Here is a 26,184-nt window from a genome sequence, read left to right as displayed (position 1 = left end):
TTGGTGGAGAGGCCCTGGCTTCACGTGCTAACGGTGGCCACAGCTCACCTGCCCGGGGCTCTGAGCCAGTCGGATCATGTAGGAGAGCAGGACGTCCTTCTGCTCCGCGATGCCGTTCACCCGCTGCAGAGGACCACACACACACACACACAGACCAGTCAGTAATCAGCTCAGCGTTGAGCCCATTACGGACCAACCCATCTCCACCTTCTGCACAATTTAAAGGCCTGCAGGCTTTTAGAGGGACGCCTGCATGTTCAGCACTGCCGTGCCACTTCCCTCAGCAGCCAGCCGTCCCAGAGGTGAGGCCCGTCAGGAGCCGCCTTCCCTCGCACAGACTGGAGTCTGAAAGCTCCGCCGTTCTCCAACGGCCGACGTGGTGCTTCTCCCAGCAGAGGACGACCAGTCCTCAAGACTTAAAAGCTTTTCAGCGTTCTGGCTTCACTCAGGACGAGAATGAGTGGGCGGCCCGGTAGAACCAGGCGGAGGCACCGAGGAACTTTTGGGTCGGGAAAACAAGCTCTTCATTAGGCTGAACACCAACGCAAACTTGGTCCGAAAAAACAAAAAAAAAAGAGAGAGGAGCCTCCTTCAGAATGAGAAGCTCAGTGAGCTGACACTCATGTCATGTCATTGTTAAGACTTGCGAAGGTCTTAAACAGGTGGGAGGAGGCCCCGGGGCAGACCCAGGTCGTGCTGCAGAGCTGACGCCTCTTGTTCAAGTCTGGATAAATGTACTTCACAGTTGCTGCTAAGACCTACAACAGTGTCACTCACATGTTGAACTCAAGGCCACGAGATCGGCCCTCAAGCCCTGTCAGGCGAGGCAAGTGCACATTAGAAATCTCGAGAATATCTCGAGAGTCTCCTTTGGGTTCTCCTTCCAGGTCCTGACGACCACGTTTCACTGCTGCTCTTCACTGCTGAAACACAGTGCTGCTTTCATACCAGATAAAATAAGGATTCCCCCAAAAGTATTGAGCCTCAATGTTCTCCTTGCTTCGTCATCAAACGCTGAAGGCCTTGTCCCTTTTTCATGGTTGAGTCAGGTCCCTCACTGAGGCAGGAGAGACCTTTGTGAGCTCTTGCCAGTCGCCCGTGACATGACTCTCACTGTGGCTCGCTGGAGCTTCACCAAAGGCCTTTAGAGCCTCCAGACTAATGGATCTCATCGACTTCCTTTCTCATTGGCTCCTGAATTGCAACATGATGTTCAGCTCTCAGTCCACTTGACTTCAACAGGCAGGTCCTGCCCAACGGAGATCAGTGAACTGGTAAAAACCATCCTTTTAAAAACTGTATTTAACGTTGAATATAGAAATTTGTGTGCTGATCTGAAGTTTCAATCTGAAAAAGCAGACCCCAGGAGAATGTTTTGGCGCGGAATCTTCGTGTTTCCCACAGTTTCCCTGTTTAAATAGCAATGAAGGGGAAAGTCAGACAGTAATGCAAGTGTTCATGAAAGACGCCGCTGCTGAATGATTGAGCAGGATAATCACTCAGGATGTCGGCAGGGACCACGTCATGACATGTGGCCCTTCATACTTCATTCTGACCTGCTTCCTGCAGCTGTCTATCAAGACACGGGGAGGAGGACTTCATCTCACCTCACCAGGCCGGCAGAATCATTCACCACTCATTAATACACTCCACATTTAACAATAATGGAGATGATTTTTTTTGTTTGTTTTAAGTGCAGACGGGGTGAAGAAGACTTTTCACTCCAGTGTGCAATATTCGGTTTCTCTCAGTCGTAAATGGTGTGAAAGTGTGGAAGCAAGATAAACCATTGGCCAAGCACGACCAAACCTGACCAACCCAGAGACACATCTTCTGACGCTCCTCCATCACAAAGTCCAGCTGACAAAGAAAGGGCAACGAAAGCCTCACTGAGACGATGCGAAAGCAGCTGAACAACAGATTTAAAAGTATGTTTCTAGCGCCTGAAAGAAAGTTCAGAACTACCAAAGAGACCATCAGACCACCAACATCTCTCACCCATCCAGCCGCTGCATATTGGTCTCCCCAGCCACAGAGTGAAGCCATCGAGCTGTAATGTGCGACCCGCATTAAATAAGTCAGAGCCCAGCCCAGATCTCCGACTCGCCGGGACGTAAATGCCACTCAAAATAAATAAGTGAAAAACTGCGGTGAGGAAGTGTCTCCGGCACGAACCCAGGTCCGATGGAGACTTGGGGGACTTGTGATGGACTTCATTTCCCACCAGCCATGGGGGCTTTTTCCAGCCTGTTTTTAAAATAATTTCACCCAAAATGGGCTGCACAGTGGGACACTGAGGCACTATGCTGAATTAAAATGTAATTGGAATTAAAAATAAAGGTATTTTGAATACTGCATGTTTAAAAATACATCAGGATTTTTAATAAATGTAAATGTATTTAAAATATAAATGGCAATGTTTAGCATATTTGGATATTAATAAGCAACATGACGGTTCAGCAAAGCTTTCAAACCTCCGGCAAAAAGATGAATGCAGTGTTTTTCAACTGGTGAGACTGTCAGGTGTGGCACTAGAAATGATCCAGCTTCACTCAATTTGTCCGGAGACAGAGGTGGACGACATGGTGACATGAAATCCTGAACAATTAGAACATGATGACAACCTGCCAACGTGAGGAGACGACGAGGATTTGGTCACATTCTTTCTATTGATCTGTGCTGATGCGACTCGTCTTTCACTTCATGCTCACCTTTCCACACACACAGTGAAGAAGCCGGTCAAATATGCAACTCAGAGTTGTTTGTAAATATTGACGTGCCCCTAACTTGACCCCCTTCATGACAGAATGACGTTGTTGAGTGTTTCTTGTTGGACCCGCGACGCCAAAGACTGTCCGCACCGCAACGCTAACAGAGCGAATGGCTAACGTGACGTCTCACTTCATGACTTTGACTCTGGTAGACTATCAACGTTTTTAAAAGTGGGCTAAAACTAAATGCTGAAACAAATAAATGTACTCCAAAACGTGAAGAGCTAAAGAATCACTGTGGCCATGAAACTGAGGCAAAGAACATTAAAAGATTTGTCTGGTATTTCCCCAAATTAGAAGAAATCCATTGTGACAAAATTGAATCAGTTATTTATAATAAATAAATAAGCACTCTGCCCACCCCTTTCTGGAGACATTTTAAACAAATACATTTGGCTGCAGGACAATTTGGTTACAGGCACAATTGTGCTTTGGCTGAGGTTCCTTTGGTGGTGAACCTCAGGATTTTGTTCAATGAAATGAAAATGTGACGTGGCTTAAAAAAGATTGAGAAACACTGGTCTAAAGAGCCACTTTGGTTCGTAAGTGATGGTGCAGCAGTGCAACTGACCACGGCGAATAAAGTCTAGCAATCTGGAATCGCCTCATAACCACAATGCCTTATTTTGAGGAGACACAACATAACAGACAGATTCACAAATGTGCTGCACGACTCGTACTCACCGCCAACATGAACTTGGCGTCCTCGTACTTTCTCGCTTCCAGCAGGCCGAAGAACAGGTCCAGAGCAGGTCTGTAGGAGGCGAAGTGCTTGGCCAGTCGCTCCGCCATCGCGCTCACTGAGCGAAAGCACACAGAGTTTTACGGACGGAGGAAAAAAAATTACAGTTGGTCATGCTGTCATACACTTGTCCAGGGCTTTGTCGTTGTTGTCCTCCATGACCTTTCGGAAGACGTAGGCCATGCTGTTTCCCTTAGAATCTTGGCTGGAGGTGTAAAGTTCATCAAGCATTTCGAGTGCGAGGTCCAAATCGCCACTGACGAGGAGAAATGGTGAGTCAAGGGGCTGCAGTAGAAGTAGACACTGAGAAGAAACTGTAGAAACTGAAAATCTAACCAGCTTCCTTGTCCTGTCAAAATATTTGGGTTCACCTAAAATAATTAACCAGTTAGGCACCTTATCAGCCACCATCTTGACAAACTCGATTACATTCATGAGCCAAAATATATGGGGAAAATACTGCTTTGAGATGATGCTGAGAGGAAACTTTTTTTTTGCATTCCTTAAATGTTTTAGGAATGTGTGAGGCAATAAAAACATGTTTTTAAATCAGCCATGGCTAAAGAAAAACAAAGCCACCAACTTCAGAGCCTGAGCACTCGTGCTGCAGTCGAGACCACCTGACCTGAGACCGAGTCGGTGAGACCAACACTTGGTTCCAATATAAGCATTTCAGTTCCTGACTTCTTTTACGTTGGACTTAGTATTGGTCTCAACTGGTCTCTGGTCCTCCAAGTCAGGTGTCAGTTGTCAGGTGTCAGGTATGATGTGTGACAAAAGGGTGCCGGCAAGGATGAAAGGGAAAGTGTACAAAACAGTGGTCAGGTCAGCAATGTTGTATGGTTTGGAAACAGTGGCACTGAGGAAAAGACAGGAGGCAGAGCTGGAGGTAGCAGAGATGAAGATGCTGAGGTTCTCTCTTGGGAGTGACTAGGATGGATAGTTGGAACTGCAAGGCAGAAGGTGGAGCAGAAGGTCAAAGAGGAGATTTATGGAGGTGGTGAAGGAGGACATGAGGTTTGTAGGTTTGAGAGAAGAGGAAGCAGAGGACAGGGTGAGATGGAGGAGGATGATCCACTGTGGCCACCCCTGAAGGGAGAAGCGGAAAGGAAAAGAGGAAAAGAAGAAGGACGAGGAGGTCTCTGGTCCTCCAAGGGTGATGAGTCATCAAACCTGCAACCTTGTCATATCTGCTCAATTTCTTTATCCATCTGGCTCTTTGAGAGTCGGAATGCTTTTTCAGATCAGTTATTCTAACTATTACACTCAATTCCATGACAAACCAGAGCGGCGAGATCACTGATGTAGTTTATATCGGCATGTAGCCGTTTCAACTTCGACCACATTACTACCCACCCTCCAGAGATTTCGCTCCAGAAAAACCTGATCGTGACTGAATAACACTCACAGTCTGGGACCCTTCAACTCACTTTGAAGACGAGTGTGAACAGTTGCAACAGTGAAACCATGTGGTTTAGAACGCTAAGGTGCTTGGTGTGGAAGATGAAAGTGACTTGCTAAAGTGTAGTTTAAATAACTAAATTCTCATTAGACTTTTCCTTGTGGAGCGATTTGTTGTGGAAGCTTTCAAGAAAAGTGAAGTCAGTTCCAAATCCTTAACATCTCCTTAAACATGTTTACCAAAGACATGTATAAGCGTGTGTGTGCGTGCGTGCGTGCGTGACAATGACACACAAACAAGTTCCTTGTGCTGAGGTTGACAAGAACAAACAAAAGCCTGCAGACAAAAGCTTGGTAAACCTCAACAAACCAAGGCAACTCTGCTGGCCACACTTGGGCTCTCTCCCCAGCGTCTCTAGTCTCAATGAATATTTAACTCTGTGTGTGTGTGTGAGTGTGTGTGCATGTCCATAGGTGGGGAACATATCCACCCTGATTGTTGCGACTGGGACCGTCTGAATAATTCAGAGGGGGGCCTCGCTAAATGTGGCGCCGCGCTCTCTGGGCCTGCTCGCTTGTCCACCCGAGCTCTTAAACAGTCAGCTTGACTCAGGCGCAGCGGCGAAGCACGTGTCAGAGCTGCTCAGTACGCATCTCCCAGAGGTCAAGGTTCAAACCGACAGGCCCGCGCCGTGATGGCAAATCGGGCGTGAGACCGTCTAGCTATTTTTCACTATCCGCTGTCCTTCCGAGTCGGAACCGGTGGGGTACGGGGACAGCGCTAATGCAGCAAGTGGCGTGATGAAAGTTTGATGCAGAATAGGTTCTATATTTTGTTCCTTGTTGTTGGAGCATTAACGCAGCCGCTCTGGAGGATGGCTGTTTTCATGACATTAAAAGGAATCCATGAATAATCTTATTACTCTCAGGCTTCCTGTTTGCACTCGGCAGCTTGCTTCTTCACCGAGTGCATGTCACCCCGAGCATGTCATAACCTGCAGCTGGACCTTTATTAGCCTCCATGTGCCTCGACAACATTATAAGTGCAGTAAGTCACATTGTGTGAAGCATAGAAAGATCCATTTCTTACCCGGATTTTGAAGAGCATTCAATGAAGCTTTTTTGACCCAGCTTTTTGTATGCAAAAAAGGCATTAAATCCATATACATACTGATTTGCCTTGAAGCCTGGGTGTTGACAAAGCTGTGTGATTTTGGCTGCAGTATTTCTTTAGGACACCAAATGTACTCAAGTGCATCCTCAGATCTCTCCTGATATTGACCACATGAGACATTGGTGGTTCGAAAAACAACAACACGAACCAGCTAGTGTCACCAGTGATACAATGCAACGCCAAAGTACACACCTAGCCAAGTAGTGATTATCATGCTCCTTCAGTGACACATGTTGCACTGACTGAATGACAACAAGACTGCATTGGTCTGCAGAAGCGCTCTGGAAATGGAAAAACCAACTTACTTTTTTATGTGTGCCAGGGCCTTGTTGTTTATGAACAGCATACTCGTCACATTCAGTGGCGTATTAAGACCCTCCATCAAGGACTTGACTTCCTCGATCCCGGCGACGTCCCCCTGATTCGAGAGCGCCTGGACCAGTCTGGTGACGGACAGAGGTGAGGGAACGTTGTTGTCCTGCAGCATCGACTTCAGAGCATCAAGAGCCTCTGAAAAAAGAGGGAGCGGTTGAGTGGCGTGGCCAAAGGCAAGTGGGTTTCGGAGCTAAAGGGGAGTTCCTACCGTTCACCTGGCCCTTCCGACAGTAGGAGATGACCAGCAAGCTGCTGGCGATGTCACTCAGTTTGTAGCCTGGTATACGAGATTCAGCACTGAAGGCAAGAGATTTCAGCATCAATAAATCATTACCAAAATAAATCACATTTTGAAAAGGCTTCTCGTTCTCTTCCCCCAAAATCAATCTAAATCACTGGCAAAGAATACAAGCCAATGAAAACTAATCTTATCTATATACCTGAAATTCTACTACTGAATTTTAATCGACTGAAATGAACTGAGATAAGAACCATAAATCAGCTGTAGCAGAGTGAAGCACCTGTGACAGACATTTAAAAAAAAGTGAAGATTAATCGTGCATGTCTGGTAAGGCTTAACCAAATACAGGATTCTTCTGATAAATTATATGCTCATCGCAGTCGATCCCCCTTTTCATGTCTCATGCTGCCCACTGTCTTGTGCACAAAGTGTATGTATAATTTGGTCCACCCCGCCGCCTCCTCCTCATATTCATTCTCTCCTGCAGGCTCTTTTTTCACTTGTCACCAAAACCTCAATCAGACTCAACTCCCCTCTTTTTTATTAATTTATTATTAGAGCCCAGCCAGCAGATTAATCCGCGCACTAAGTTGAGCATCAGCGGACAAGTATCTTATCGCCGTGGCGACACCAGGCCAAGCAGCACCCGCCAGCCCGCCCGCTGGTCTGGGCGGGTCACAGCAGAGATTGGAGCGAGCTCCTCGTCCACCGTGGAGAAGGGCAGTCAGAATTATTCTTATCGGGGGGAAGAAAATCTCTGGAGGCTGTCGCTCACACACCTTTTCCCAGGTATAAACACATCTTCTGCTGACGGTGTTGAGCGGCTGCCAACCACTCCATCCTCTCACATCAGCTCTCAATCCCTTAATCTCACTATAAGAACCACACTGCTCAATTCTGGACAGATTACCCAAATAATAAAGACCGCACCCACAAAGAATTAATGCTTACAGCGTCTTCATTAACCCCGCCGGTGATTAAATCGAGCCATCCTCGACTCCATCACTCCTTTTCCCATTTAGCTTTTCTTATCTCCTTATTTCCATCTTCCCTGCCCAGCTCTCCTCTCTGCTCATCTCCCTCCTCAGTTAAAGTGCAGATTAGCGCGGCTCTTATCCAGGCAGTGCCCAGATGAGGCCATCGCTGGTGGCGCGCGCTGAAACAAAACTTGCCGAATGACAAAGAATATGTAAGGAGAGTTGACTCTCTTCTTGCTCACACACAAACAAGACATATACACATACAGACACACTTATATAATTGGACAAAATCAATAGAACAGAGCTTTATAAAGAATCATGATTAATTGCATTTTTTTTATATTTGATTATTTAAAATTTCAGTTGAATTTGTCGACTCGTTTTTTTTTCTTTTTATTTAAATTTTCCATCCATCTCATGCAGACTCCTCCATCATGGATGTTCTAGTTATGACTGCTGAAAAATAGCCCCTAGGAACAAAGTTTTTTTTGTTTCCGGTCAATAATGAAATGGACACTAAATAACATATGACATGGTCTTCTTCAACAAAATGAAAGACTTGAAAACCGTCCATGACTAGTGCATGTGGACAAACTTCATTGGTCGCAGAAATGTATTTATTTTATTAGATACTGATTCTCCCCAGTCGAACACTACCTTCTCCACACAGTTTGTTCTAATAATGCAAATGAAATAGAGGTTTCCACCAAGATTATTTGACATTGTGGCACAGTTCCACTTGTTTCGATGTCAATTCATTTTAATATGTTTGATCAGTTTGACATTTCATCTTTAAAAAGAGATTTTTTTATGAGCATTTACATGCAGCGTAAATTCTGGTGTCTGATTTTAGCTATTTTACTAAATCAGAGGTTGACAAGTTGATTTAAAGATTATTCTCACATTATCTCAACTAGTAATGTGAAAAGACAAAAACAACTTTATGTGTACATCCGATGTGTACTGAATACGTAGCACACTGTGAAGATCGAAAGAATGCGCTTTGTTTACAACACTATTCTTAAAAAAGCAAACGATCGCTCGTGATCTTCTGTATACATACACAATACAACAACCAATTTTTGCATTTCAGAGAGCAACAAGAAAAACAGATAAAAGAGATGGGCGACTATAATAAAAAAAGAAAGACAGATGATCAGTGCAGCAGTAATCTCAGATCTCTAATACCTCCATTTGTCTGCAGGCTCAAGTCCTGATATATCTCGGGAGCACAACAACACATGATACATTACAAATTGGAAGAGGATTGATGTTTGTCGAAAAGTCACCCATTTCCCAGAAAACCAAAATTAATCTTGATGTGTAATGTGAGGCTTAAGGACAGAAAAAAGCATTTCAAAAAACAGCATTCAATCCAGTGTGTGAGTGTGTTAACACACAATCGATTTGTAATCCTGCCGTGTGCTGAGGAGGAGGAGGAGCTGTGGCCTGAGGTGACCCAGACGTCGGAGAGAAGTTAAGCACACACCACTGACTACAGTGAGTTTTTCACCCCTCGGCAGGCTTTATATGAAAAAAAAAAACACCCTCCATTGTTTATGTGGTACTAAAAAAAAGCAGTAAACTCACATTTCCTTGGTGACCATGGCAGCCTTGATTGACCCCTCGGACAGAAGGGCTCGGGTCACTTTGTCATAAGTGCTGGGTGAAAATGAAACCTCCTTTTTATCAGCCTCAATCAACAGATCGTATGCCTCTGTAGAAAAAATATTGAACAGCAGAAAGGTCAGCCATCATGATCTGCACTCAACAATACATCCTATTAGTGTTAACAGAATAGCACAGCATACAGTATATTGTGGTATAATATGGCCATAAATATGATCTTTCATTTGGGTGATGACTTTTACTGTCTCTCTGCCACACTTTTCACATTCACGATTGAAGATTTTTAAACTTTAATTTTCCCTCCATCCGCACAATCTCATTTGGTCTCCTCCATCATGAATGTTTTTGTCATGACATCACACAGTGTCAAGTGTTGCACATGGAACTGCTGACTGCTTCCCTGGAAAGAATTATTGTGTTAAAGTCCCGGGCCCCCATAATGCAAATATGAAACCTACAGACATGTTCATGTTGATGGCATTTCAACTAGGCAAGAGGGTTCACATGCACACACTTCATGGAATCCAATCTCTGATCACCTCTTAATTAAATTATAATCTGAAGTGAGATAAGAGGCAGTCCGACCCTCAATAAATCAGAGATGCTGAAATAGAACCCTGCTGAGCTCCTCATGAATTTCTGTTTTCATAATGGTTACACATGTATTGCTTATTACATGAACAACCACGTGGATTGAGGACTAACTTGTCAATAAAACAGCTAAAAAGAGAGCTCACAAAGACTCACTGACACTAGTTTTCATTGAACAAAAATAAACCCACGCCACACCATCAGGAGAAGCTTGGAAAGTGCACATTTGTGTGTCGAAATATTTAAAAATACTTTCTATTTGGTGAAATATTTTCACTACTTGACTATGATGGCGGCCTGTTTGCAGAACTCGCATGTTTTAGAACGTTTCAATGCCTATTAGGTGAAATTGGATCCTACTTCACACCTGATGATGGCTCAGGACAGACTGGCTGAAAAACATTGATCTATCTCATGGCCACAAAAACTGTCTATTGACTCACCATTAACACTCCTCTTCTTGCATAAGGACTGGATTTTGGCCTGGATTTGTGAAGGAGTCTCAGTCACCACTGGCTCTGCTACTTTAGTGACCTTCTGCAGTTTGGGTGAGGACTCATACCATGTCTGTAAAACAGCAGAAACAGAAGGATACTCAGTCGAATGTTTCATTAAAAAGGCTTTCCTCAGAAGGTTCTGAAAGTCTGAACATATTCCACCAAGTGCAAGTGTGACCGTGTGACAGTCTGGCGATGCTGGGCCAGCAGATCAGGGTCCTCTCTAAAGCCTGTTCACCCGAGAAGGGAAGAGGGGAGGGGGTTAAGCTGTATTGGCTGGGGGCAAATTAGGCCTGGAACCCCAGGGGCAAAAAAAATGAATGCATTTGAGAATGTGTGTGTGTGTGTAGGAAAGGGGGTGTCAACTGCAGAACCCCCAGGGGTCAGCAAGTTCATCGCTGCAGGCAACAGCAATCACTTTCCCTCTCATCACGCTCAGGAGCTGCTCCAAAATTCAAGTCAGCGCAGCGCGCTGGGACGGATCAACAAAGCAACACAATATTTATTTTTCAAAGCTAAACTATGTGCCCCTCTCAAACATTTTTAATATTCATAATCTGCCCAAATTAATTTTGCGCAGCATGCTTGCAAGAAAACATATGGTGGCATTTAGCTGCTGGACAAATTGGTCTGGCATTAGAGAACAGATCTGGTGGGAACCAGCACGAGGCTCAGACTGACCACAGTTCAGATCAGAGCCCCAATCCTTTTTATGAACATGTGCTTGAAGCAGAGCAGCATGGGGAGATGCTGATGAGTTTCAGGGGTTTGGGGTTGTTCCACAATCAGATCAAGTCCAATTTAATCGAACCACAAGCCCGCTAGAAATGCCACGCCACAATGGGGTGGATGACGTTTTCATTATCTCCTTTGATTTCAGTTCTTGGGGTACCAAATTGAAGGTCTCTTATTTAACCCACTTTTGTGTTTATTTTGTTTCAGTGTTTTATAAGGATATTATATTAGACTTAATTTTCCCCATTTTATTTTCTATGCAATAAACTTGAAAAAATAAGAAAAAAATTGGTCTAAATATTTAAAATAATTTAAGTTTACATGAGTGTATAAAGCAAAATCCAATGGCACATGATACTGGAGACAGTAACAGGCTGCTTTGTCTCTCCATTATTTTATCATTTTAAAATGAACAAGGTTTCATCAAGAAAGCGAATAAAAAGACAGAAGAAATTGTTATGTCTCACACTTGAGACTCATTTTGACCTCAGGTACCTTTACACTGCATGATCTCAGCATATCGAGTGTGCAAATCAAGGCCTCTGCACTGCAGTAACCTTCTGGCTGTTATTCTTCTGAATTGCTGAGGAGCCTATTGAGCTTCCGTAAGGCTGGGATTTTACCTCTGGCACTTCGAAGGGCACCTCCTGGTTGTTTCTTTTCAAAATGTTGGCCAATAGTTGTAGAGTTCTATCTCTGGGAATCACGTTCTCCTCCTGCATCTTTGTCCACACGGCCTCTGCTTTCTGCCAATTGTTTGTGACCTCTGAAAGGAAAACAGAGCATGGTTCTGAAACATCAGTTTTTGCCAGATGCTGTTCACAGTCAGCCTTGATTTGAAAACCAATTTGATCAATCAGCACAGCAATTACAAGTGACACCGTCTTCATGATCCTCTTCAACATGACAACCACCATACGTTCTTCACTGCTGCCATCATAGCTATTGAGATCCACCCATCTGAACAGATAAACAAACCCTGCAGAAAGGAGGCTAAACAAACATACTTACTGCAGAGGCGAAGGACGTAACTGTACATCTCATCTCGGTCGCACTCGAACAGCTTGGCTGTCATGTCCACCATCTGCTCCAAGGCCTCCATCTGATTCACACAAGCAGAACAATGAAGAAGACCCTGGAATGCAGTCGTTTCCCATTTGGATGACAGCGTTTGATTGTATGTTTGTGTTGACGTTACCTGGTTATTGGTGATGCACTTCTCTGCAAACCAATGCAAGCGACCAGGCCTTGCCCTGAGTCCTGGGGTCTAGAGCAAACAAAACAATTTATTGAGGGAAAAAAATATGAAGTTCATAGATCTACCGACCTGACAATTTTCATATGGTATTACCAACATTTTGCCTCTCTCACACATCAAGGTTCAAGTCATAAAGCATAGCGTGAAGATTAAATGAATTCCATTTGTCCCATCCTATTAAGGCTTTATTTTCTCTGTCCCTTCTGCTTGTTGGTCCCTCACAGCAGTCTCGCTCTGTCACGTGGCCCATAAGAACACCTAACTGCCCTCCTCTGCTTTTGTAGGAGCGATAATCTGCCAACTTTCTCACAATACAGAAAAAATGCACCAAAATACAGAAGGACAGAATCTTTATAAGGAGTGTTTGACAAAGACTTTGTGTGACAGTGTTGTTGTCTAGACCAGAACAAACATCAAATATCTAAGATGAATAGGTTTTGTTGAAAGGCCATTGTTTAGTATAGAGGTTAAGGTTCCAGGAAGGAACTTCAAAAGCTGGCGTTCATTGCAAGGAAAAGTGAAATATCTGTTCTGTAAAATAGCATTCTGAGGTAGCACGATAATGATGGTCAGTCATAACACAACTACACAACAGAAGACTGTTCCACAGGAGTACTTTCAAAAGCGTCCATTTTTTAGCGGTCATTTTCAAGAATGTATGGCCAACTGATTATCATGCACTTAAAGCAGAAAAAATGATTGTAAAATCGTGCTAGGCTAGAAGAGGAAAAGTGTCATGCACCATCTTGTTCTTCCACCAATACTGTTGTGCAGATCAGGGATGGCTTTGTTTGTGTCCTTCTATCGTCAGTTTTCTAATCCGGGTTTGTTTATGTGACAAGCAGGGCATGTTGAAAATGACATCTTAAAAACAATAGAATAAGTATATAAATATAGCATCTGCAAAACCTGACAGCTGTAAATCATCCATCTTCCGGGTTTATTGTCGTGCTGTTCCAGACACACTGCCGGGTGGCCAGTCAAACAGGCTGACATAGATTGATCTGCAGGCTCTTGTAGCGGAGATTTAGCCTGATATGTGGGGTAGATGATTATTATCATGGCATAACAGCGATCAGGATTTCATCTGTCTCTTGGGGCTTTGATACAATCTGAATAAGACTAGGATTGAGAAATCTCTCCCTCTTCGTGGTAATCTGACAGAAGAAGGGAAAAAAAAAAGAGACATCGTGATCTGCCAGGCAGTTAATCTGAACGAGAGGATCAACAGTGCTCAATCCCCGCTGGCCTCTTTGATGGGAGTCCATCATACCGTGAGAGGGAGAGCAAAGTCAAGAAAAGAGGAGATTCATCTGTCCCTTGCCGCCGTCATCGTTTCCACTGCCAATCCTCAATTCTGTCAATCCCTGCCTCTTCTTCCAAATCTCCCCCACTTCACCCCCTCCATCTCCCTCTCACCATCCCAGGCAAAGGTATTATGTTTTTACCCGCACGGCCAAAGGGACAAATTAAAATGTGTTGCATTCACTCTCTCTTCTGTCTAATCTTCTTAGAGAGTATGGCCCAGTCCAAGAGCTCCATCTTTTCCCCTCAATTCCGTTTACTTGGGAAAGTCTTAGTGGTTCCGAGCAGCACATCTCTCAAACACGCACCACCTCTGTGTTTGGGATTCAGAATCGGTCACGACAAATCTCCCTAATCTGAGCAGGCAGCCGAATACAGAAAAGAAACATAACATATTCATGACTTTGTGGAAGACTGTTTAATCACAGCAAAAAGCTCGAACAAAGGGAAAAACAAAAACAGAGATAACACTTGTTACACAAAGCACACGCTTTTCCAACCAATTCTCAACTTGGATAAAACGTACTAGTGCTTCACTTGGACTCTCAATTCATTGGTATTCATATCACTTTCTTAGTTTTCAAGACACTCCCTTAACGGAAAAACAAATGTCAGCACTAAAAAGAAAAACTTTGCTTAAACCTCAACTTAAACCTTTTTATTCATTGAAAAATTCACCAAAACATATTTAAACACTGTGCTTTTATCAAGTAAATGCCAGAGACAAATGTTGAAAAGTCACCTGATACAGGGCATATACTAGAATGAGACAATGTTTGTGGGTTTAATTATAGCACGGAAGAAGTATCCCATTTTTCTGTCATTTGAAAACAGCAAGGTCCAGGTGTTTATAGCTAGTCTGAGGAGGACAGAGGATCCTTGTGGTCACTCCCGCTATCATGTTGGTCACATGATAGTTTTGAGTAGGCCTATTTTTTTCAGCAGGACGGCCAAGATTTCGATTATTAGTGCCTTTAGAGTGCCCTAATCGTAGCACCATCATAGTAGTTTCCATGGATAGGGTGTTTCTTTTGCTGAATTAGACCAAAATTCACAGATAATCATGCCTTTGCGGAACCACTGCTTTGCCATTGCCATTTGTTTTCGGCTCAAATCCTGCACAAGTCTCACAAGTCGCGACACATGCTTCTCAAATCTGTGGAACATTCTAATGTTTTTTGGGCTTTTTTGGCAGTTACAAACTATCGGTGAACCGCTGAAAAATGAAAAGTCAGCCAGCACGTATCGATATGTGTCTCCTAGCCCCTGCGCTAAAAGCCTGGTTTTGAGTGAATGACACCTTCTGTGTACAGCTGAAATAAGTACAGTATCATAGTGTGATGATGGCTTCTGACTTCCAGTTTATCCTTTACATAAAAAGCATTTTCACAAGACTGTACGTGCGTCAAATGTATTTATTCTTGTATACACAAAGAGAAAAGTAATAAGAGAGTTGACCCTCCATCATCTCCACTTAACAGTCCCTCCAGCTCCGTTGCTAATGTTCTATAATTCCATTAATCACCTGACCACTCAGCCCGCCCGCCCCTCTCTCTCTCACGCACGCACGGACGGACGCACACACCATCATAGCTGGACCCCTCTGGCTTGAGCAAAAACACATAATGGCCCAGCACGCTCTAGCAGTACTCCCTAACCTTGACCAGAACACGCATACGGATTCAAGCCTCAGTAATAAGCCTGGCCACCTGACAATCCTCTACCTAGCCATGACAATTTAGCACAAAATTGGCCACCTTTCTCTATCATTACATTTAATTAGCTGTGATTAATCAGCTGCCAATTATACCAAACACAGCCTAAAGAGACACACCACTCTCTGGACTGCCACTTGACACTTGCTGGGCAGAAAAAAAAGGTAGTTGCACTTGTTATTCTGAGAGTGTTCATAGATGACTGAGGGATGTTTTGGCATTTTACTTTCATCACTTCATCCCAATCGAAGCAAGTATGTGACAGAGCAACATGCAGGAGAGTTGATCCAAATACTTAGTGTAGTACTGTACAATGAATGCTAGTCAGCAACACAACAAAAAACAGTTCAAGAAATGAAACAATCTAGAAACATTAACACAGCTGTCAACAGGTTTGTTAATGAAAAGGCAGGTTTGCTTTATGGGAACAGATGGCACAACCTTGCCAACGACTATCATCCTCAGCTAACTGCGAATTTGGTGGTCAGCGAGGCATTGCTGGTGTCTGCCGGCATGCAGTCGACTCTCTCTCATAAGTCGGATAACCACACAATCGTTCTTGGGGGGAATGAGAGCCGCAATAACAACACGTCAATAAAATTTAAGAGGGTTCAGAAATCCTCGTGAGGGACAAATCCCTTTTTCCAAGCGCACCAGGACACGAGCGATGGGACCAGAGTTAGAGGTATTTCTCCTCTCTGCTGTGTTCTCATTGGGATCGGGGAATATAATGGCTTTGTTTCCTTGCTGCTGATGTCAAGATCATCCCCTTATCAGTTTTTTTTTTATCAATCTCCTCTGCTTGTTATGCAGGCCCAAACTGGACATTTCATCCACTTGGAAAATCTCTTCTTATCCAGCCAGTGTTTCCTATGCTTCCTTGACACAATAATCTACAAGGCTTACAGGAGGATTTATACAAGAGAAAGGTATACATATTCAGAAAATTATGCTCTATGTTAGATCAGGAGGTGAAAAACATGTCAGAGTTAAAGAGAAGAAAAACATCTGATAAAGACGTCAAAACAAGTGCGATGCCAGGCGACCAATTTGCCAATGTCAATTGCTTCTTCTTTCCAACATTGAATGAACAAATGCAGTCATTTAAAAAAATGAAGATTTTCTACATAGCATTCAAACGTCCTCAACTAGACTACAGCAGCAGGTTGAAAATGCCTTGCAGATCCACATTTTCACTTTTTTTAATAATCATTATTAGGAGTCAGAACATTGATTTAAAGTCAAGGTAAAAACTTCCAAACACTCAGAGGTCACAGTGGCATCCAAAATTTGGAGCACATTAGCGTTAGAGGCCAATCTTGTTCAGAGTCGCCACAAATTTCAAAGTAAAAAACAAAAATTCTCCCTTTCAATCAGGATATACTCCAATCTCCGTCTCGGTTTGTGTTCAGGAGGCTAAGAAATCTGAACTTCATGAAGCTAAAAAATATATGCATAACAGGCCAGAAACACGAGACACATATTTATGGATGGAGACAGATAGAAGGGAAACTATCAATAGTTAAACACGGGACAAACTCTGAGCTGTGATATACATGACCAGAATGCAAAAGTTAAAATGACTACAATGCAGTGTTCATTGATGTCATGACTCTCATGAGTGTGATTTTACCTCAATGATTTTTCGAGCCTCTTTGTAGCGTCCAGTTTGCAGGAAAGCAAAGAGCAGATCGTACAGCATGTTCATCTCTCCACGCTGTTGACTCATGAAGTCCATGGCTGCAGAAAACAAGACACACCAAGTGACTTAAAGAAGAGCACAACAGGATGCGGTCTATACTTGGTTGAAAATACAAGAGTGAATTCACGTGCAAAAACATTTGTTTGTTAAAACTCTGCATACCAAAGAACTTTTTGTTTGGACAAATGTGGTAGCCTGAACTAATACAATACAGCTGACGTCATTTTGCTCCCTCTTAACGTTGAAGTGGGAGGAGAAAAAAATGTGTTGTTTCAGAATGCACTTCATAATAATTCTGTTTCAGACGATGCAGTGACTCGAGGGGTCTCTGACCTTTAGCGGATAAGATAAGAAGGTGAGTACAGGGGAGATAATGGCGGGGGAGACGGCGAGGAGGAGACAGTAGATGGAGAGGTGCTCGACTGCATGGTTTCAACCTTTACGTGCTTCAGAGCCACTTGCCCTTCTGCCACATTGAAGTTGACCTTTTCATCGCACTGCTGTCAATATTGCTTGGGGAGCATGGCAAACATGATCAGACGATGATAGTCAGCACGACCCTGTCCTGAACCTCTCTGAGACACTTGCCTACTCTCGTTGTCTGTGTGCTGCATGTTAAATATCAGCAGAGTAGTCTACAATAAAGTGAGCAGTTTTTCGAACTGAATTGAGGTGCATGACAGACTAGGTAAGATGACATTTGATGATTAAAAACATTAATAGAAAATAAATGATTTTAATAAATGGCTTTTCATACCTGGGAGAAAAACCAACATTTTGCTATGATATCATTATGAGTGAGTTTATCATTACAGACTGTTTCTGAAAAACATGCACTGACAAGCAGAATGCAATAGAATAAATGTGTCATGAGTGAAACCTTTCTGGAGCAGGTCGGTGTCTCCCTTCTCCACCAGTCCGACCAGGATGTCATGGATGCGTGGCATTAGTCCGTACCGCTTCTGACACTCCATCATGGCATCTAAAGCCCCAGCGTGGTCACCACTGCACATGCAGAGAAAAAGAGAGCGAAAGGAAGGAGGGCAATTAAATGTCACACCTGCTTGTTGAGTGGAGTTCAAGACTCCTCCTGTGGAGAAATTACATCTTATCAACCAGCGACCCATGTGACCCCCGGCAACAATCCAGATATATGGCAGCGCAACTATGGGAAAAGAGGTCTTTTGGCCCCACTGTGTCACTCTCATACAATCTGACAAACTTACAGGGGAATATCTCTGAGAACCTTTTGTGATTTTGGTGGGGCTATAAAGAACTCTTTTGGCCCTTGCCCTCTCCATTCATCATCAGAAACGCAGTCCAACTTCAAGCACATTTTCTAATCTTTTGTCCTATACACTTCTGACCTCCCATTTCCTCGTTCTTTAATTTCTATTCTTTGACATTTCATCTCTTTGCCAGCATCCTCTGACAGGTTCTGTTAACCTTTGCTGACCTCAGCCCTGAGCCGAGGGTTCTCGTGGTAATATGGCGATAAGACCACAGATATCTTCCCACCACCATTTTTTTATTATAGTTAGACAAATTTCGCCTTCATTTCTCAGTCAAGGTGGTTTCACTATTATGAGGAGGGATAAAGAAAGGAGGCAAGAAGGTAAGGGAGAATGGGGGAGACACCACTTCAATCCGCTCCATTGTGACAGGGCTGCCATGAATCTGCAGATTGGGTAATTACCATGTCAATCACATAGAGGTCAGAGCAGATAGGGCATCCATGAGGGAAGGAGGGGCAGGGCAAGTCAGCAAGAAATACAAGGAAAAAGATGGAGGGTTTTTTCCACCAGTCTACAGGAAGAAGATGTCGTGTGTTGAAAAATACCAACAATCCTGGCCAGACTACAGGACATGCTTGACCTTGTGTTGGGCTTCGTCAACGCTCAAGAGTGACAGTGGGAAGAGGAAGTGAGTGATTTCAGTTGGAGGAGAACAGGGTCCCCTAATTGAAATGAAGAGGGACAACATTATTCAGCAGTGCCAGTCAAGAGGCTGTTAAACAGTCTGAATGAATGTCAGTGAAGAGATTTTCAACACGAAAGAAAGAGTGGAAAAGGAGGATACATGCCAAACCGTTGAAGAGAGCCAGGACGAAAAAAGTGAAAAGCTATTTGTAATTATAGAAATGGTATAATTTTCTGAGCCGTTCTGTTGGCAAATAGAGCAATCAGAGTTTTAACATCTCTGTAATCAAGAAAAATAGTGATCATTTTAAAATCTTGGAGTGAATACTGTCCAACAACAAGCAGAAGCTGCAGGATCATGTATTGGTAGTTCTGTTTTTTGTTCTTTTATTGGTATAAAAAAAGAAATAGAAGAATTTAATGTACATTTAATGTACAAATCGTTCATATATATATAGAGAACCCAAGCTATGCACTCATACCACTGCATGCCACCATCACTTCAACGGCAAGACCACAAAGCCGAATAAAAAGCATGAATTACTCGGGTTCTCAGTGCAATGACTCCCTCTGAACGATCAGTGCTACCAACTATATTCAAATGGTTTACAAAAGCAGAAAATGAGAGCTCTTCAACACTCAAAATAATGGCATGGTGATGGTAGAAATTTGGTGAACACACACAGCTGCAGCGATGCGTTCATAGAGCAGGAGAGAAGTGACAGTGGTGTCGGTTTGGATTTAAAAGCTGAGCTGGAATAAAGTAATTTTATTTAGGTTTAATTGTTTGTTGGGACAGTTGTTTCACATTTACAACCCAGCTCACGCTCATCATATGGCAGAATCACTGAAAAGTAAAAGATGTGAAGGTTTGTTATTGTAAAGAATTAAATATTTCCCATCACAGTCTGCCTATATGTCACATTTAAAAAGCTCCTACAACTGCCTTTTACATTTGTCATTAATTAATTAACTTTCGACAAGTACCAGATTAAAATGGTTCACATCTTTATCCATAGAATAGAATTGTTAGTTAGTTCTGAGTTACATCCCTTGGGTCAGCAATTCCAAGAGGATGATTTTTAGAATAACGAACTTTCGTTCGAAACCTTGGTGACATTTTTTCAGTGATCTTTAGAAAAGCCGTACAAGGCGACGTCTACACTCGGATGTCCACAGATGTAAGCAAAGTCGTGGTGTTCAAAACGTCTTCCAAAACATCTGTTGTATGCTTCGGCTTGCTCAACCTTCCTGCCCGACCATATACCCAAAAAAACCTCATCACTTCTTGCAAGAAAAAAGGCCCTGGAATCACAATCACACCCCTGTTTCCTTAACTTCCTTTTCCTCAATGGCTGGCCAGTCGATCCACCCAAAAAAGCTGAGCTTAAGATGTCAAAAGATGGATAATTTCCCCGAGGTACAATTTAACTGTCACTTTGCGTTGCCATTTACTGGGGCACCCAGCCCTGTTAATGTCCCTAACTTGCATGTCAGCCACTTTCCAGCCAATTAAGCCCTGAAAAAATAACGAGCGCCTTGCTGGTGAAAACGTGAAGGATTAGACAAGGTAGCTCAATTTGTCTCATCCCTCGCTTCTTTTTCCCCATGTCCTCCTCACTGCTGTGGGAAGATGGGCAGGACTGTCATCAAGCCACAGTCCTCAGACAGAGGGGGGAACAAGTGTCTGTGTCTGAAAACGCAAATGAGACTGTGATCATGACACCAGTAACCTGCTGTTACATGTGACCAAGAATGACACTCAGTCATGTTCTGCCAATACCCACCAGGCTGCACACTCAGACAAACGGGAACGATAATCTTTCACAGAGGTATGCCAGAGTATTTTTAACATAACAGCCACAGCCCTTTTTAAATACATTTTGAGCTCAGCGAGCAATATTACAGCAGATGTTTGAGTGAGGTGTCTGTTTTAAAGCATTCCAAGGCATCAGGCTGTCAAAAAATAATAAAACTTCAGCTTCGCAAACAAACAAATATGATCAAAATCATTTTCTTAGCTTTTGTTGCTTCTTACGTTTTTAAATAAGCACCTGTAAAACAGTAAATTAGGGTTGGAACGACGAGTCAACATAGACTACAATCGACGATTAAATTAGTTGCTGCCTTATCGTTCTCTGAACACAATCTGCAGTAAGAAATGGCTATGTGACCATCACAAACCCAAACCATTTTGAGCCATTACAATTGTAATACAAAGTTTTTATAATTTCAATTAAAAATTTTGCAAAATCATCTGGAAGTCCTTGGCCACCCAAAGCCGGCTTCAATCCCTCCTTGAATGCAACACAAGACTCTTCCTCTTTCAGCTTCCACCACTTCTTCTTGTCTTCTCCTCCTCCTTTGTCCTCTTAACCTTCCTCGCCACCATGGTCTTTCCAATGACAAATGTCTACACAAGATGTCATCCACCTGTGTGCTCCTATCTCCACTACTGTAAGTCACCCTATGCTCCTCTCTCTTCTGGAATAAAGTATTGACCAAGCCATTTCCATCCTTTTTGCAAAGTCTACAACCATCCGACCTTCAGTGTTCCTAGGTTCACATAGGAATACACTGGCTATTTTCTAGTCTTCAACTACACCAGAGAAAATGAAGCAAATGGAGCAAAATAGTAAAATCTATTCCTAATAACAAATCCCTCGCTCTTTCCGTCCAGCGTTCCACTTCCATTTTTTATTTAAAATCTAAAATATCATTGTCACCTCACCTTGTCTCACATGTATCTTCTTAAAACTGCTAACTAATTCAAATGCACTGCACTAATCTGACTCATCTTTCTAAAGGTATGGATTAAGGAGCAGGATTATTATTTTTTAACCACTTCAATACAATCAGAGCAGATTTATCTCAGATCCTCCTGAATTGCCAGTGTGGTTGTTCTCATTAACATTTCCTGTTACTAATCTCTTCCATCAGGACGCAACAATGTGAGAGTGAGCTGCCAGATGTACAAGTAGGTTACCGCACAATGCTGAGATGACGGACATCAAGTCTTAATGGGTGCTGCGTATGATGGGCTGTCAAGAGCTAATCTGCCGTAGAAGTGTTCATTAAGTCATTTGTGGCTGTAAGACGGCATTAATGATGCGGCTGCTTTGTCTTTTTTTAATCACCGTACTCCATCCCCGGTCAAAGCAGCCAGTTTTTCCAACTGAGGACAAAAGATGAATTAAGAAAGGGAAGTACATTCCAAAAGGTTTGGTTTAACTGGACGCAGGGAGTGAGTGGTAAAAGCAGCGTATAGGAATTTCAGGATTGTAAATTGAAATTATAAGTCATTTGCATAAATATAAAAATAGCTGCTGAAAAACAAGAACAAATAAAGCAGTCACCCTAATATGTCACTTGGAGGAGAAACAAGTGGCTTGTGTTTTGTGATCAATTTTTATATTTTAGCAAGCGACGTTCATTCAAGCCAGAACAGAACAGACTTGTAGCGAACCAAATTACAGCAGGGAGGCAGTGGTGAGCACACCAGTTACACGAACAAAGCCGTGTGTGCGCAGGCATCCCCCAAAGCTCAGCTTGGCTGTGGTTACTCCAGCAATTAGTGCTCTGTGCATAATTAACATGCTGATGAGTTGATCTACTTAAAAGCCGGGCAGGCAAACACAACACAGTGAGAGACACATACGGGACAGAATTGAGGGGTGGGCCAATAATCATGATCCCAGAGCCAGTGTTGGGTAACAAAAAAATGAATTTTTGCATGATAAATAGGATAATCCACAGCCACCTCAGACACAAACACACCTTGGACTATGAGGCTAGGGTGGTCTGGTTATGGGACAACCTGCAGATGCTGGCTGCAACAAGACACACACACAGGAAGACAAAACAAAAAAAAAAAAAAAAAACGCGCAAATGAGCAATTTCCCCATTCTCTCCATGTCTGATCACTGACCCAGAATGTAACCTGGGCTATGATCAGAGGGAGGGATGGGCAGCTCATCGACACACTTGAATAAATGAAACTATTACACCGATGTCTCGTAACAAAGCAATGCGGGGAAGCACAACAGAGCCCCATGGTGATTTGAAAAGAGCCATGAGTGCACCATAATGAATGGAAAAAGGCACATCATACAACAATGGCAATTTCAGAATCCTTTAATCTGAAAACGATCTGGCACAAGCAGGGCTTCCGTACCTGTAATGTAAAGTAGAATCTTTCCATTCAGAGTATGTGAAGAAGCTGAACTGATTTTATTCAGAATGTGCCATTACTGTTCTTTTTTAGATTTGTCACTTCTAACATGTTCTGTAGGCAACATCTGTTTTACTCACAAACCAGCACGAACATCCCTAGATTCACACAAAATGCAGGCAGGAGCTGGATGTAAACACTAAAGTACATCTTTCGATTGCGGATATCAATAGCTATGATCATGTGCTTGCCACGCTATCGAGCAATAGAATAATTTATTGTGTTTACGACTCCAACACAAGGGATTTGAACCCCAAAGTGCAAAGTCTAAGATCCTCCCAGAAGTGTCTGGAAAGGAGAGTGAAGTCACATTGGTGCTGTTGCATCCGACAGTTCAGATTTAAATCAAAACTACAGCTGCTGTAAATTTAAACCAGTCAACCTCATCATGTAACACACGTACTTCATCATATTAGACTCATCCATGAGTCATGTAAGCAGGAAATGTGGAATATGGCTACTTCAGAGAAAAATTCTCTAGACTACAGCCAATGTGCAGCAGAACAAAAAGACAAACAACTGCTCTCTTAAAAGGGAAAATAAGACTCGATATTAGACATAATTCTACCTTGTAGTATGGTGCTGTATAAAAACCTCACTTAGGTTGGATGATATAAAAAAAAAAAAGTTAAATAAATAAAATGTATAGGTAATTTTTTCAATCGATGGCATCAAACTTTGCTGAACATTTGACAAAAGACAGTGATGTTTGTCTAGGACCCAGTGATGTTTGTTATTCTTATTTTGCCTAAAAACAAAATAAGAATAACAATATACTGTTGCCATCTCCTGTGGAATCTTACCTGTTCAAGTATGTAGAAATCAGAGGTGAGCAGAGATTTGAAGAGGGCTTCGCCAGTCCAAGGGCAAAGATGGTGTCCTGGAGCAGCCGGATGGTTTGAGCACCATCAGAGGATGTTAAAGAGTTGAGTGTGTAGAAGAGCATTGTGATGTTGCTGTCACTCAACAACACATCCTTCTCCTTCATTTCCTTCAGGACGTCGACGGCTTCTGCAAAGAAACAGAAGTGTTAAGAGCTATCTTCACACCGGTCCACATACTAAGACAGCTGCTGCTGGGGGGAAAAAGAGATTAGATAAAGAAGATAATTTAGGAAAGAGAACAAATTAAAGTTAAAAAAGGAGTAAGAGAGAAGATGAAACAGAGAAAGTGAGAGGTGGAAAGAGCTTGGCTGATAAAAGCGGGGAGTGTGAATATAATAAAAGTCCCCTTTAGCTAATTCTATGCGAGGAAAACAAACCCATATTAAAACAGCATTTTGCACCCAGCAGGGATGCAAATCCAGCCCTGTATAATGCCAACTCTGTGCTAATTGCTACTTGCGGATTTCTAAACGAGACTACAATTACTGGACCCCTACAATGAAGGCTGGCTTTTTGCTGTGGCCATGTGGAAAGCACTCGGGGGGCTAAATTATAGGTATGCAACAACAGGGGCCCGTCGCGGCCCCAGCGAGACCTCGGCAAGTGGGCTGAGTGGTGGATTCGATCGGTCTAGAACAAGCCCTAATGGAGGGCTTTTTACCAGGCCACATGCCCATCTGGCCAAGAGTCGGGGCTAAATGGAGAGCAAGGAGCATGCATGTATTAGGGTAAGGTAATTAAGATGTGTTTACCATCTATTTGGACAGCTGCTTACGGGTTGATAGCGATACATCCACTCTCCACCAAAGATACTAATCTATACTTTGTGATGAGTAGGGGGAGAAGACAGACTGAATACATTTGGATAATGAGGGTGATCTTTCAACTGAAAAAGGGAAGCAGCAACACCAAACTGGCTGTGATGTTGTGGATGTGAGGACTGCATACTTCAGTTTAGATTATTTACGCAAATTAAGTGCAGTGTTTTGTTGTTTCTCTGTCCAGTATGTAAGCAGCAAGCACAGCTATTGTAAGGCTCCATATTAGTTTAAAGCAGTTTACGTTTCTAACTGAACACAACATGCATTTGATATTTAAGGATTGGTTGCAGCAAAGGAAGGGTTGCATTAGATGTTGTGAGCTGCTGCTCTCAGATTGCTCCACATCTCTCTCGCTACCTCATCCCTACTTCTCCCCATCATTTGTTGGACAGCCCTGCTAATCAGTGAGACCAATGGCTTGTAGATGATCTGCGCAAATGGAGCTTCACCAGCTAACATGCCTGCACTTATACTTCCTTGTCCATCTCTCCGTTTATCCATTCGTTTAGCCAGTATGCATATCCATCAGCTCAGCCAAGCATCATGGCCGGCAAAGTAAGCCAGACTTCACTGACACGCACACACTTGCATCAGGACACACCAGTAGAGACGCTGAAGCAGACAGGCCAGATAAACAAGCATCACACAGTCCAATGGTTCATCTAATGCTCCATGACTTGCAAGGGATGCTCCTCTGGAAGAAAATAAACACAGCAGCGAAGACACGTCGAAGGCCATCAGAGGCCGGGACATGTCGTTCTTACCACAATGGGCAGTTGGCCCAATGAAAGAAGGACGGAAAGGGCAAGTTAAAGCAAACAGTTTCACTATTCAAAGTGCATCGACTGTCAAATAGCCAGATTAACTTGATTTATCAAAAGACAGAAAAAGAGAAGGAATGAGGAAAGAAGTTCAATCATGTCAATGATTCCCCTATGCTGAACTCATGATGGTAAATAGGCAAATAGGGATAAGCTTATTGGTGGCATTCTTGACTGGGTCTGCACCATGACTTAGACAAGCAATCTTATGAGGTGCTACACCAGCGACAAGAAATTCAATTTGAAGAAACAAAGCTTAAAGAGTGCCTCTCATAGCTTAACTCAAATGCCAACCACTTCCTTTAGGTGACGTGAAGTTAAATGGTGACAAGAAACCCAGTGAAATGGGAATCAAAAGCCTGATGCATCAACATGCAACACAGATGACGGAC

General features: G+C 43.0%; 1 protein-coding gene across 1 annotated transcript in view; it reads right to left on the bottom strand.

The window, feature by feature from the left end:
• The window catches only part of lrpprc (leucine-rich pentatricopeptide repeat containing), a 48,325-nt gene that overhangs the window by 2,240 nt on the left and 19,901 nt on the right, over positions 1 to 26,184 (bottom strand). Inside the window, exons 23-35 of the mRNA XM_053875990.1 lie at positions 24,070 to 24,277; positions 17,997 to 18,121; positions 17,048 to 17,154; positions 12,335 to 12,403; positions 12,148 to 12,238; positions 11,760 to 11,902; positions 10,348 to 10,471; positions 9,275 to 9,401; positions 6,672 to 6,760; positions 6,394 to 6,598; positions 3,639 to 3,769; positions 3,456 to 3,571; positions 49 to 123 (exon numbers count right to left, since the gene is read on the bottom strand). Coding sequence (XP_053731965.1) covers positions 49 to 123; positions 3,456 to 3,571; positions 3,639 to 3,769; positions 6,394 to 6,598; positions 6,672 to 6,760; positions 9,275 to 9,401; positions 10,348 to 10,471; positions 11,760 to 11,902; positions 12,148 to 12,238; positions 12,335 to 12,403; positions 17,048 to 17,154; positions 17,997 to 18,121; positions 24,070 to 24,277 — 1,610 coding nt within the window. The remainder of the gene's footprint in view (positions 1 to 48; positions 124 to 3,455; positions 3,572 to 3,638; positions 3,770 to 6,393; positions 6,599 to 6,671; positions 6,761 to 9,274; positions 9,402 to 10,347; positions 10,472 to 11,759; positions 11,903 to 12,147; positions 12,239 to 12,334; positions 12,404 to 17,047; positions 17,155 to 17,996; positions 18,122 to 24,069; positions 24,278 to 26,184) is intronic.

The sequence above is a fragment of the Synchiropus splendidus genome, chromosome 9, assembly GCF_027744825.2.
Source record: "Synchiropus splendidus isolate RoL2022-P1 chromosome 9, RoL_Sspl_1.0, whole genome shotgun sequence".
Classification (NCBI taxonomy): Eukaryota; Metazoa; Chordata; class Actinopteri; order Syngnathiformes; family Callionymidae; genus Synchiropus; species Synchiropus splendidus.
Note: the sequence above shows the minus strand (reverse complement) of the source record. Positions and strands in the feature narration are given on the sequence as shown.